The following is a 13,831-nucleotide window of genomic DNA, read 5'->3' as shown; positions in this document are numbered from 1 at the left end:
ACGTTATTTTTAATGAATACAGTTGTTTCTCAGTGTTCATAGGGAATTGGCTCCAAGGCTTTCTTCAGACTTTTTGATGGGCTAAAGGCTAAAATCCAAACACACTCAAGTCCCATATATAAAGTTGCAGAGTATTTGTGTATAACCTTTATACATCTACCTATGTACTTGAAATTGACTTTTTGTTACCAATACAGTGTAAATGCTGTTGTCTGTGTTGTTTTCCCTACTTTCTTTCTTTTTTAATCGATACCAGGGATCGAACTCACGACTGCCTGCTTGCAAGGCAGGCACTTAATACTGCTAAGCTAAATCCCCAGCCATTTCCCCTACTTTCAATTGGTAGTAATTTGATTCTTTGGAGACAGAACACTCATATGTATGTTGAAAGAATCAAAAAAAAAATTTTCTTTTTAGACTGGTGGTTGTGCCTTGGTTTTAAATGTTTTTCAGGCCATATGTATGTATATCTTTTAGCCTAATAAAATTTCAGAATATTCTGGTGAATAGAGTACTTATGGTGTGAGAGAAATGTTTCCTCTGTACCCTGTAGTTTCCCTGAAGTGAACTGACTGTAGACAGATTAGCAGGAGAAAAGGCACATAAATGAGTTAAAATGTATGGAGGCATCACAGACAAGTGATCACTAACCCAAGAGACTTGGAAACACACTGTACAGTAAACTTGTTTTCATAGATGGGGAGGGATTTAGATAATTTGTGTTTGGTAATAAGTGATTTTTAAGGGAATTGAATGACAGTCCAGTAGTTTGTAATTGATTCTGTACCAAAGAATAGACAGTAGCTTATAACAGCAGCATAGTTAGTGTGGTGACATTCCCAGCTCTTGGGATTGGTAATTTTAGTCTGTCCTGGTTAATAGAAATTCAAGGAAGGAATCCACGGCATTTATGCCATTTTTGGGAGGCAGATCTAGTCTTTAAGCATATAAGAGAATTTCAAAGAAATGTTTCTCTTTGTGCTTGAGTTGGGGAAAAAGATAAGGGCAGGTCAGAGAGAACTTGATTCCAAGACAGCTTCTAAGATCTTCCAGTTTCCTCTAACTCAAGTGTTCAGTGTCAGAGCATTATAATGGGATATAATTGTTGAGCTTTGATATAGCCTTCAGAAAGTTTTAATTGTGTTGCCATTAGTTTTTTTAAAAACTTTTAATTCACATATAATATTAAACATTTATTGGAAACTAATGTTTCAATATATGTATATATTGTATAAGAAATCAGAATAAAATCAGAATAATCTTATCACTTCATACATTTATTATTTATTTTTGGTTAAAATATTCAAAAAATCATTTCTTTAGCTATTTTGAAATGCTGAGTATAACGTACTTAACTATAGTCATCCTGCTGTCCAACAATTATTCTCTCCATCTAACTTTACATTCATTGACCAGTTATCGCCTGTCTTGTTAGCTATATTTTCTTCTCTCAGGCTCTTGTAACTACTCTTCTACCCTACTTCAATAAGATCAGTTTTTTATATTCTATACCATATCTCTTATTCCGTATCTTTTTTATATTTCTTACCTCATTCCATAAATGTGCTAAATGGTACTTGTCTTTCTGTGCCTAATCTTTCACATAGAATAATGTTCCATATTACATGCATGTTGCTAAAAATGACAGGATTTCATTCTTTTTTATGGCTGAATAATATTCTATTCTATTCATATATATATATATATATATATATATATATATATATATATATATAAAACGTTCATATATATATTTCTTTACCTGTTCATATGTTGATAGACATTCAGGTTTATTTTAGCTCTTGTGAATAGTGCCACCCTATACACAGGAATGCATGTATCTCTTCAACATACTGACTTCATTTCCTTTAGATATATACCCCATAGTGGAATTTGTTGGAGCATATGGTACTTGCATTCTTAATTTGTCTGTGAACTTCCAGATTGTTTTTCTTAATTGTTATGCTAATTTATATTCCCAACAGTGTTTAAGACTTCCCCTTTATCCTTGTTGTGCTGAGATTTGCTGTTGTTTTGTCTTTTTGATAATAGCCATTCTAAATATAGGAAGATGATATTTCATTTTTGTTTTACATTTGTTTCCTTGAAAATTGGTAGTGTTGAGCATTTTTTCATATACCAGTTAGTTATTTGTCTGTCTTCATTTGTGGAATACCTGTTTAGGTCTTCACCCATTTAAAAATCAGATTATTATTATCACATTTATTTTTGCTGTTTTTACTCCTTATATATTCAGGACATTTACCATTTGTTAGTTTCATATGATGAAATATTTTTTCTCTTCTGCAAGTTTTCTTTATACTGTATTGTTTCTGTTGTGGCTTAGAAGTATTTAATGCTGTGTGTTCTCACTTGTGCTTTGCTTTTGTCACCTGTGCTTTTGGGATCTTATGCAAAAATTTTACCCAAACCAGTGTCATAGAGTATTTCCCATTTTCCTTTTGTAATTTTATAATTTTAGATCTTATAGTTAGATCTTAAATCCATTTTCTGTTGATACTTGTTTATGGTCAGAGAAAGAATCCTCTTTATTCTTCTACATATGGACATCCAGTTTTCTCAACACCATTTATTGTAGATAGTATATTTTCTATTTCTGAGTTCTTGACATGGTGAAAATCAATTGACTGTAATTTGATGGATTATTTCTAAATTCTCTGTAAGGTTGTTTTTATGCCTGAATCATGCTGGTTTGGTTACTATAGCTTTGTAGCATAATTGGCAGTAAAGTGATGGGATGTTTCCATATTATTTTTTCCTGTTACTAAAGATTGCTTTGGTTATTTTTGGGTTATTTGTGGTTAGGTATGAATTTTGCAATTTTTTTCTCCATGCAGAATGTCATTAGTATTTTTTATAGTGATAGCAGTGAAGCTGTAGATTAGCTTTAGGTACTGCAAACATGTAAATAGTGTTAGTTCCTCCAATTCATGAGCATAAAGTGTCTTTTTACTTATTTGTGTCTTATCCAATTTCTTTCATCAATGTTTTACCATTTTAAGTGTGTAGATCTTTACCTCCTTGGTTAATTTTATTCCTAAGTATTTAGTTTTTTGTAGCTATTATATATGGATTAACTTCCTGATTTTTTAAGATAGTGTTGGTGTTTAGAAATGTCAGACCTCTTTTTGTTGATTTTGTATCCTGTTACTCTTCTTAGTTTATTAATTCTTTTTGGTACTGGGGATCGAACTCATGACCTCACACTTGCCAGGTGGGCACTTATGCCGCTGAGCTAAATCCCTAGCCCTTAGTTTATTAATTCTAACAGATTTTAAGTTTCCTATTTTAAAGATTGTATGGTCGGCTAACAGGAGCGATTTAACTGTTTCTCTTCTCATTTGTATGCCTTTTTAGAACATTACAGAGAGAGTCTCAGTGTGTTGCCTTTGCTGTCCTCAAACTCATGCTCCTCCTGCCTCAGCCTCCTCAGTAGCTGTGACAGCTGGTGCATCTTGCTGTGCATGCTGCCATGTTTGGCTTTCATATGCTTTTTATTTCTTTCTCTTGCTGGGTCTCTGACTACAACTTTTAATACTATATTGGACAGAAGTGGTAAATGCAGGCACCCTTGTCTTATCTTAGAGGAAAAGCTTTAAAATCCAATCCATGGAGTGCAATGTAGCTCTGGACTTGTCATCTATGGCACTTCAGTTTTCTTTTCTTTTCTTTCATTTCCTTTTTTTGAGACCGGACTTTTCAATATGTAGCCCAGTCTTGCAGCAATTCTTCTGCCTCAGCCTCCCAAGTGCTGAGATTACAGGAGTGAACTACCATACCCAGCTGTTTAGAATTTCTTTTCTTTTCTTTTGGTACCAGGGATCAAACTCACAACTGCGTGCTTGCAAAGCAGGCACTTATGCCTCTGAGCTAAATCCCCAGCCCAGTATTTCTTGTAAGACAAGTCTGGTTGTTATTTAGTTTCTCAGGTATTGTTTAGAAAAATCTTTTCTCACCCTGATTCCTTAAAATCTTTGTGTCCTTTCATTGTTTTACAGACATCCCCCACTTCTGTCCTTTATGTGTGTTCTTTGGCAGGGATAGAACTTTACTAGTTAGTCTTGTCTGTGATTTTCGAAAGGCCAAATCATGATGACCCTAGGTAGGCAGAGCTTGTTATGAGTTCTCTAATTGATTGGCCCAGCCAGTGCCTTTGGTTGGATGCCAAATGAGCCTGGTAGTTGGGCTTTTCTGTCTAGTAAGACCACTGCTGGGTCTGCTGTGTGGTAGACCTGTTGGCTAGGTGTTGTGATTACTCCCTGGCTATTTAAGATCTATTATTGGTGGGCAGGGTAGAGGTGGATCTCTGTGGTTAGAAGTTGCTGTTCTGGTCAGGTGAGATCCAATACTGTATTCCTTAGAGATGCAGCATCGAGGGTTCTCATTATGAGTGGATCCAGGGAATGTGCTTTTGGCTGACTTGTTTGTCCTCCTGGATCAAGCAGTTATTGCCCCTATGCTTCTCTAAACAGCACAAAGTCAGGAGTGTCTGGGTAGATTTATTTATTTATTTTGATGGCCGTTTGGCCGATCGGAGCCACTGCTCTTCCTCCGAGTCAAACTCTGGTGTAGCCTCTTCACTTCTTTGACATCCATTGAGATAAAGTCTCCCAACTGCACAGGATTATTGTAGGCACATTGGCTATGTGGGTCTGCTACTTGTCTTTGCAGGCCAAGTCACTGTCATTTCTCCTTTGAAATTCACAAAAGTGGGAGACTCTGCTTGGGTAAGATCATTGTAATTTTGGGACTGGGTGTGGAGATCAGCAGTCTCAGGGTTCAACCTAGGTTGTTACTCACTTCTGCTTCTAAACCTGACTGACTTTGCAGGTACGCTCTGAGGTTTGACTGTTATCTCCAGGCACTTAAACTGGCAGGAATACAGAGGTTAACACCAAGATTAGGGTGATGTTCACCTGCTTTGTTCACACCCAGCCCCAGGTGGTCATTTCTCCTAGTGTTTCCTGTGAATTGAAACCAGAGTGGGATTAGTGAGAAGCATCAGGGCTAGGAAAGGTGGAAGACTGTCTTGTCTCTTTTCTCCTTTTAGAAACAGCTTGCGGAATTCCTGTCCATAAGCCCACCTGGGGATGGAGAAAGGTGACACAGTTGGAGTAAGACTGTTGCTCTAATGCTTCTGATTTGGATTTCCTTCAGTTCTGCATACTATTTGGTGCCTCTGGCTTGTCCTCAGGTTTTAGGTGTTTTCTAAAGAACGTTTGGGTCTGTGGATAGTTGCTAGTTGAACTTTTTGTGGAGAAGAATTGGGCCTAAGACTTCCTATTCTGCCATCTTGCTGACTTCATAATAAATGTTTTACACTTTGGCTTTGTATTATAGACACTTTCAGTTTCATACTTTATAAACTGGAAGACAATTTTCATAAAATTCTTCATAAAATGTTTATTGGGGCACTAATAATAACTTACCTTAATGAAAGTTTTACTGTTACTTTTTAAATGTGTATAATATCAAAAGCAATGTTCTTTGACTTTTTTGTTAGACATATATTCAGTCACATTTCTTGTTTTGTAATATGTAAGTGCCCACTATAAAATGTAATGTGTTGGTTTTGTTTTGTGTTTTTTTCTGCAGAGAGTGATAATGAACTCTCAAGTGGAACAGGTGATGTGTCTAAAGATTGTCCTGAGAAAATCCTTTATTCTTGGGGAGAGTTACTAGGAAGATGGTAAAAATTTTTTCTTATTAAAAACTTTATATTTACACAGTTGTTAATTTGTTACGTTAATTAAAATCTGTATGTTAATACAAATTAAAAGAGTAACAAAAATTTAACTTGAGATGAGTGGAGGGGGAAGGAGGGAAGGCAAAGGGGATGAAAAAAAGGAATTAAGATTTTGTATATACATGTATAAACTGCCACAAGAAAATTAATAAACCAAAATAAATAAGCTAACATTAATAAAACATAATAATTACAGTAGAATTAATAGCTGCCCTTTATGTTTGCCTAGGTCTTCCTGCATGTAGTCTTACTTTTGAGAAATACATTTGACTTATTATTCCACTTAGATATAACAGTAATCAGAGTTGTCAGTTTTGTGCTACATTGCAAACATACTTCAATATCCATGGTTAAAGGATTATATTTATTTCTTTACTATATTTATTGCCACTGAAAAGGGTTGGAATTACTCATCTTGCTGTAATTGTAAATTGTAAATTAGTCTGTTTTATTCTTTTTGTTTAAAAGTATTATTTTACATTTTTGGAATATTTTACTTGGAACTATAAAAAGGTATACTGTTTATATTTATTAAAATAAATAATCTGAGTATTTGCAGTATACAAATTATTAAAAAGATAACTGTGAATTTCATTATGTTGGTGAAATCTTAAAAAATCATACCAATACAGATAGAGGACATGATATATTATTGACTGTTACCAGATTACATGTATGCAGATAGTCTAGGAGAGACTCCATGTTCTAGGCAGAATTTTGTGCATTTGTATAGTTAGGTAAAAGTCAAAATAATGAAAACTTAAAAATCTTCTGTAGAGATAAATGATGTTCTTTATGACATTTTAAAAGGTATACTCTAAGAAATTCCTTAATTATAATTTAGGAAGTATCATATATATTCACAATTCTAAGGTGTTTATTTGATTTTTCATTGTAAAATCTGGAGATTGGTTTTATTAAACTCTGACCAAAGCATTGATCCCTTTATTTTTAAGGAACTATTTTGAGAGGATGGAAGTGTCAGCTTCTTTCTTTTTTTTTTTTTTTTTTTTTTTTTGTCTTTTTCATTGTTTTTATCGGTACTGGGGATCGAACTCACGACTGCCTGCTTGCAAGGCAGGCGTTTATGCCACTGAACTAAATCCCCAGCCCCGAAGTGTCAGCTTTTTTATTAAACAGAAAATTTTATTTATCTTTACTCATACAAATATAACACAAACAGATTTCAAAGAATATGTCTAATCATTAATTAATGGAGAACCAGAAAGATATTATTGCTAATTAAAATGAGGTTTGATTTAGAAATTTATGTGCTTTATCTGGCAGTTAATAAACAGGAATTATTTGCATAGCTGTGGATAGGAAACATTTGCATTAGTGCCATTTTTCTATGCATTATCTCCTACCTGTTGAGAGTAGAAACTAACCCACTCAGAGAAATTACTGTTCCACTCAACAGGAAACCTAACCAAAGACTAACTAGCCTACTTAAAGACAAATTAATCCAGGCTGGAAAACAGAAATCATGCCTAGCTTTTCAGAGAGGTTTTAATGCAGAGAACTAGCTTACAGTGTTATAGGCTGCAAGGACAGAAAAAGGACAGTGAAACAGCTAAAGCAGTGGTAAGCAGCTGTGATCTATGAAGGAGGGAGGAATCCAGAAACTCACAGAAGATCAAGGAGCTATTGCAAGGACTTCTGAAGAGGATTGCACAACTTGTTGATTAAACTCCCGAGGATGCTCAGATCTGTTAAGACTTAGAAGGAACTGTCTAGAGATGGGACACTTGATTAGTTCTTTAGTTCAGGAGAGATACACTGACCTCTGATTTAATAGAAGAGGGCTGTATAATTCATGCTGATGCCTCTGGGAAAGCCTAGGTGGTACTGTATTTCTGTTATTGTAGTATAGCTTATCCTTCAAATGGATTCCCTTCTTCCTTTTTTGTACCTTTAACCTGTACATTACTGTCCGACTGTTATCATTGGCAGAACCTAACCTGGAAGCTAGCTGGCAGTGCAGTCTAGGATGTATAGTGTGCAGATTCTTAGGCCTTGCACTATTGACTAGAACACAGAAACATAGTTGAGAGGCAGTAGGTAAATAATTGCACAGAGGAAATAGCCTATCCTAATTTTCATTCAGTCATTTATCTGGATCAGTTGAATAAGACATTCTTAGCACTCATGCATTTTAGGTAGGGATTTATTTATTTGGGATACTAATACAAAAACAGCACCAACAGCTTGTCCTTCTGTCTTGGTCATTTTGTTATCACTGAGACACAATTCCTGACTGCGGCAATTTAGAGAAAAAGAGGTTTGTTTTGGCACACACTTTGTAGAGATTTCAGTGCATACTCCTCTGGCTACAAAGCAGGAAGCATGGCACATGAGCATAGCAGAGGAGGGTTGCACACAACATGGCAGCCAGAAAGTAGAGAGCCAGCCAAGGGAGGAGGGAAGATAAACCCTACTGGCCACACTCACAGCGACTTAAGTCTTCTGGCCAGATCCCACTTCCTAATAGTAAGTCAGCCTTAACCTCATTGGTGGATTAATCTGCTGAGGATTATCCTGTGCCTATGATCCAAGCGTCTCCTGAAAGCTTCACCTGTGTGTGCATGAGGCTTTGGGGCAGTATTAGATATAGACCATGACACCTTCCTAATCTCCTTCACCTCTGGTCAGAAGGGATACTTTATGGTCTAATCATACAGACGTAATTGGCAATAGGTATTGTGGTAGTGTATGTTTTGATGCCATAGTTTGACTTTTCTTGTTGTGTGCTTTCTTCTTTGTCCATTTTAAGTTATTTGTTGGGGGAAGCGAGGAATTCATAGTACTTGAATACATTACAGAAATAAGCAGCTGTTTACTTTGGCACTTCTGCTCTTTGTTAAGGATTTATTTTTCCCTAGATCTCTAATCAAGAACAAGAGTCTATTCTTTCATGATAACTGCTTCAGAAGCCAAGGGCTTTTTTCTTCTTGGATCTGTTAGTACTGAGAATTGGATGTTTACTTTGTTGACTTAACACATTCTTTCCAGAATACCAAAGTATAGCAATACCTAAAACTAATAACTTATACCTCAATTTAAATTAATCACCAAGAAGACATTAAGATATGCTAAAACTTGTATTATGAAACTTTTTTGATAAAAATTTTCATCTTTTTCAAATCTTATTCTCAATGACCAAAAAATTTCATTCTGATAAGACCTTTAAAAAGAGAATATAATTAAAAGGAAATTTCTGCTGAAACTCACAATAACTAGATTAAAGCTCCAGTTGTAGTGATAATCTTTTATGTTGTTTGGCAGATCATTTAACCTTTCAAAGTTTCATTTTTGAAGTGAAGATACTTCACTTTTTCACGTTTTTACTCATGCATGCAAACTTTCTCTGTGTCTTAGAGGTGGAATATCTTCTCCTGCCTTGTCCATTGATTGGAAAAATAGCCAAATTCTTAATATATATAAACATATATACATATGTGTGTGTATACATACATATAAATATATATATATATATATAGTTTATGTTTTGGATTATATCAACAATCCTGTAGAATTTGCACATATATGCTGGACTTTTCCACTGAAAGGAAGATGAACAAAAGCCTCACGTATTTTTGGAAGAAGGGTTCAGGTAAAGGGGGAAGAAAAAGAATGGGAAGGGAGGTAGACACACATCTCTTTTGAAAGCAAGTCTCATTTGATTTTGACTTTTTTCATAACATCATTTTGCATAGCAGTTAATATACTCTAAAAATTTTAATTTAAACAAAATTTAATTTAGAAAAATCTTTGTTTGCTTGTGAATGTCATTACTTCAATATAGATTTAAGGTTCATGACTTATTAGAAAACAGATCCCAAACCTGTGACTTAACTTTGTTCTTCTAGGTTGGGGCAGGGGGAAGGTACTAAACCCAAAGGAAGCAGAAATAAAATAGTAACATAAAACAGAAATAAATGAAATTGAGAACAGAAAATCAATAAAGTAAGTCTGTGTTACAATTTCAATGTAAAATGATCCCCAGAGCCTGTTGTGTTTGGAAGATGATTGAATTATGGGGCATTATAGCTGACTCCTTCTTCAGAGGTGTGGGAATTGTCTGGGAGAGGCAGGTAGGTCACTGGGGCATGACCTGGAGGGTGTGTCTTCCTTTCTGGTTTCCTATTCATTCCCTCTGCTTCTTGCCTGTCACCAAAGACCACAGTTTCTTTCCCTGTGCCTCTCTGCCATGTTGATTCTTCTTTGGAGTCCACTGATCATAGACTGAAATGTGAGCGAAAAAAACTCTCTTCCTTTTTAAAAATTAAAAAATTTATTAGTACATGTTTGTAGCGCATAATAATTATATTCATCCTGCGTGGTTGGTGCATGTTCATAACACCTTAATTCTTTTTGCTTCCCCTTTCCCTCCCTCCATCTCTGAGTTTGTTCCTTTAAGTTGTGGTGTTTGGGTATTTTGTACCAGTGATGAGAATAGTGACTAAAACAGTTACCATATCAACAAGCTAAAATATATATATATATATATATATATATATATATATATATAAATTATCTCAGCAGATATATAAAGACATTTGATAAAATTAAGCATTTATTCATCATGATAAAAACTCAGGAAGTTAGGAACACTGTAAGCTTTCTCAGTTTGATAAAAAGTACTCATGAAAAGTCAACAGCTAAGGTTTCTATTTTGAAGAAAAAAACAATATAAACAATGGTACAGGGCCAGAGATACAGCTCAGCAGCACAAGAAGAGCCTGCCTGATAAATGTGATGCTGTGAGTTTGATCCCTGGTACCAAAAAAACAAAAACAAAAACAAAAAAACACCAAAAACAGAAACAAAAACAATAGTACATAATTTGAAAATAAGATTGCAGGATAATAACAATAGTTGGTATACTGTGTATTGTTATCATCAAAGTAGTTGCTCAGATACAAGATATAGGCATGAAAAATTGATCAAACAGTACAGGCACAAACTTTTTTCAGTGAACTAATAGCAATTAGTAGTTTAACTATCTTAACTGTGTATATATATGTATTTTTCCTTTTCCCTTCTTTGCTTCTTTCCTCCATGCTAGATTCTCTTTCCTTTTGAATAGTTTCTTCCCATTTCACAATTTCTATTGTACTTACCTTTTCAGCTTCTTAAAGTAGGGAGACAGTAGGAAGAGACTCACTGGGAGAAAATAACCTCTTTAATAAATGGTGCTGAAAAACTGGCTGTCTGCATGCTGAAGACTAAAACTAGACCTATGTCCCTCACTATACACTAAAGTAAAGCTAAGATGGATCAAAGATCTAAATTTTAAAACAGAAACACTAATAGAAGAGAAAGTAGATTAAAATCTTGAAGGTATATGGATAGGCAGAGAGTTCATGAACCAAAACCCAAACAGTATGGGAAACACTTCAAAGAATCAACAATTGGGATCCCTTATTATTAAAAAGCTATTGCACATCAAAAGAAATCACCAGCAGAGTAAAAAGACAGCCCACAAAGTGGGAAAGAATTTTAGCCAACTGTCCCTCAGACAGAGGACTTCTATCTAGAACATACAAAGCATTGAAAAAAATCAGGCACCCCTGATTCAAAGTCTCTGTTCAGAAATGGGCAGCTGAGATGATCACATAGTTCTCAGATGAAGAAATAAATATATGAAAAAATGTTCACCATCATTGGTCATTTGAGAGATGCAAATAAAAACAACACTGAGATTCCATCTCATCCCAATAAGAATGGCCATCATTGAGAAATCAACCAATAACATGCTGGCAAGACTGTGGAAGAAAAGGATCCGTTCTTCATTGTTGGTGGGAGTATAGACTGGTGCAACCATTGTGGAAATCATTGTGGAGATTCCTCAATATATTCGGACTAGAGGTCCCTTTCACCCAGCTATTCTCCTTCTGGTTATTTTCCTAGAAGAATTAAAAACATTATACTACAGTGGTAAATGTGCTGCACCCATGTTTATAGCAGCACAATTTATAGTGGCTAAATCTTAGAAGCAACCCAAGTGCTCATCAAGAATAGAATGTATATAACTTCCAGGAGAACATGGTGGATAGATAACAGCAACTACAGAGGCTCTCTGAGACAGCCAGCATAGCATCCAGGAATGGTGTGGTGTGAGGAGTCCTAAGCAGGGGGAGATATACCCTGCCTACCCAGGAACGAACTAAGCTGAGAGAAACCAACTGGAAATGCAATCCTGGTGCTATAACTGGAATGATAAAATCTCAGCACAGAAGCTGGAACCCGCACCTCTGGAAATCACGATTTGAATTTCCTGCTGCTGCTGCTGTGTCTGAATTGGCACAGCAGGGAGAGAGATGCACGAAAGCTCTGAGAGTGGAAATTGGCAAACGGAGTTGAGAGTGGGACTGGCAGGGAGCCCTGCATCGACCTGCAGTGAGTGAGAGGAATGGGGATCCTTTCATAGATTAGGAGGCTCCAGCAGAGGACATTCTGGGACCGGGTAGACTAGCCGAAACAGTGACTTTAGTCGCATATTCCCCTCTCAAGCGGGATTGTGGGGAGTGCTTGGCCTGGGTGACACCGCCAACTAAGACCCAGTAGGCTAGCCCAAACCAGGTCCCAGTGCCTGGTGGTGCACCCTAGCAGTGAAGCCTTCAGTAGGTTGACTGACCTGGAGGGGCGGGCCCAGCAGAGGCTGCCCAGGTTTGTGTCTCCATAGTACACTGCAGTGGGCAGGAACACCTAGCTGGCGGATTCAAACAAACTGTAACTGACAAAGAAAAAAACCTGGGCCTCCTATATACGCTTGTATGGAAGGAACAAAAAGTATGGGAAGAGGGAGCAACAAGAAAGGGTCCTCAGTCCCCAATCCTGAGAACACTGATCTAGGAAAGGTAAATGCAAAGGAGAATGAGAGAAGAAAACATGCAATATCAGACGCGTCACCAAAAGACATAAAGCAGTATCTCCAGAGCCTCATAGACGAGTTCAAAAGTGAAGTATTTAATGAAGTAAGGCAAGATATAAGTAGAATAGTTAGAGAAATGCTAAGCACCGCCTAAGAAAAAACAGATGGTGGAATGAAAGAACATTCATTCCAAAAGAGGGGAAGAATTTTTTGATGGAGAAAATAGAGAAAACATAGAATATGTGAAGCAGGTTCAAAGAGTTACCAGGAAACTAAAAACTCTATTGAAAGCTGGCATAACAGCTTGAAAGAAACTAAGGATAGATTAGCTGAACTAAAGGACAGATTTGTAAAGTGGGAACATGAAATGAAAAGCTTCTTAAAAATAACAAGGAAACAAACAGCAATAATACAAAGGCTAGAAGATGATAAGAGGATCTATAACTTAAGAATTAAGAACTTAAGAAGTAGCGAAACAACCAAAACTACAAAGGCTATTCACAGAAATAATCCAGGAGAATTTCCCTAATTTAGCAAAAGGTAAAGATACTCAGATGTATGAGGCATACAAGACTCCAGCCACCTACAAACCCAAACAGAGCTACACCCAGGCATATAATAATCAAAATTCCAGAAATCCAGTATAAGAACAGAATATTAAAAGCCATCAGAGACAAGAAACAGATCACTTACAAGGGAACACCCATCAGAATTGCAGCAGACTTCTTGGCAAAAACCATCAAACCTTGAAGAGCGTGGGGGGGAAATAATTCAAGCTTTGAAAGATAATAACCTTCAGCCAAGATTGATATATCCTGCACAACTGTCCCTAGAAATTGATGGAAAAACAAGGTACTTCCAGGATAAAGGGAACTAGGGAATTTGCAACCACCAATTCAACTCTACAGAGAATACTGCAGGATATTCTAAAAAAGAAAAATACCAAGATTTCAGAAATAGTGGCAGAGGCGCCACAATGAATGGAGCAGAACGCGAAATGAAGAAAACAAACTCACAACTAATGACAGAAAAGGAGCTCAACCAAAATGAGGCAGAGAAGGCTGAATGGTAGGAACAGCTAGTTTGGAGAAAACAAAACATCGTAATAGCTAGTGCTGATTTAATATCATCTTGTTTTGAAGTCCCATCAAGCTTTTGCTCTTCTGTCTCCATCGGTCTTAACATGT

At 36.2% G+C, this 13,831-nt stretch overlaps 1 protein-coding gene across 6 annotated transcripts in view; it reads left to right on the top strand.

Moving 5' to 3' along the window:
- Rabgap1l (RAB GTPase activating protein 1 like) overlaps positions 1-13,831 on the top strand; it is a 718,519-nt gene that overhangs the window by 229,629 nt on the left and 475,059 nt on the right. For all 6 annotated transcript variants that reach the window (XM_063240009.1, XM_063240010.1, XM_063240011.1 and 3 more), the window contains one exon: positions 5,617-5,710. In XM_063240009.1, coding sequence (XP_063096079.1) covers positions 5,617-5,710 — 94 coding nt within the window. The remainder of the gene's footprint in view (positions 1-5,616; positions 5,711-13,831) is intronic.

This window comes from Cavia porcellus, unplaced genomic scaffold (genome assembly GCF_034190915.1).
Source record: "Cavia porcellus strain 051 isolate PalLab524CR breed Dunkin Hartley unplaced genomic scaffold, mCavPor4.1 scaffold_29, whole genome shotgun sequence".
Taxonomy (NCBI): domain Eukaryota; kingdom Metazoa; phylum Chordata; class Mammalia; order Rodentia; family Caviidae; genus Cavia; species Cavia porcellus.
The sequence above is the reverse complement of the archived record's forward strand: the minus strand, read 5'-3'. Positions and strand labels throughout refer to the sequence as shown.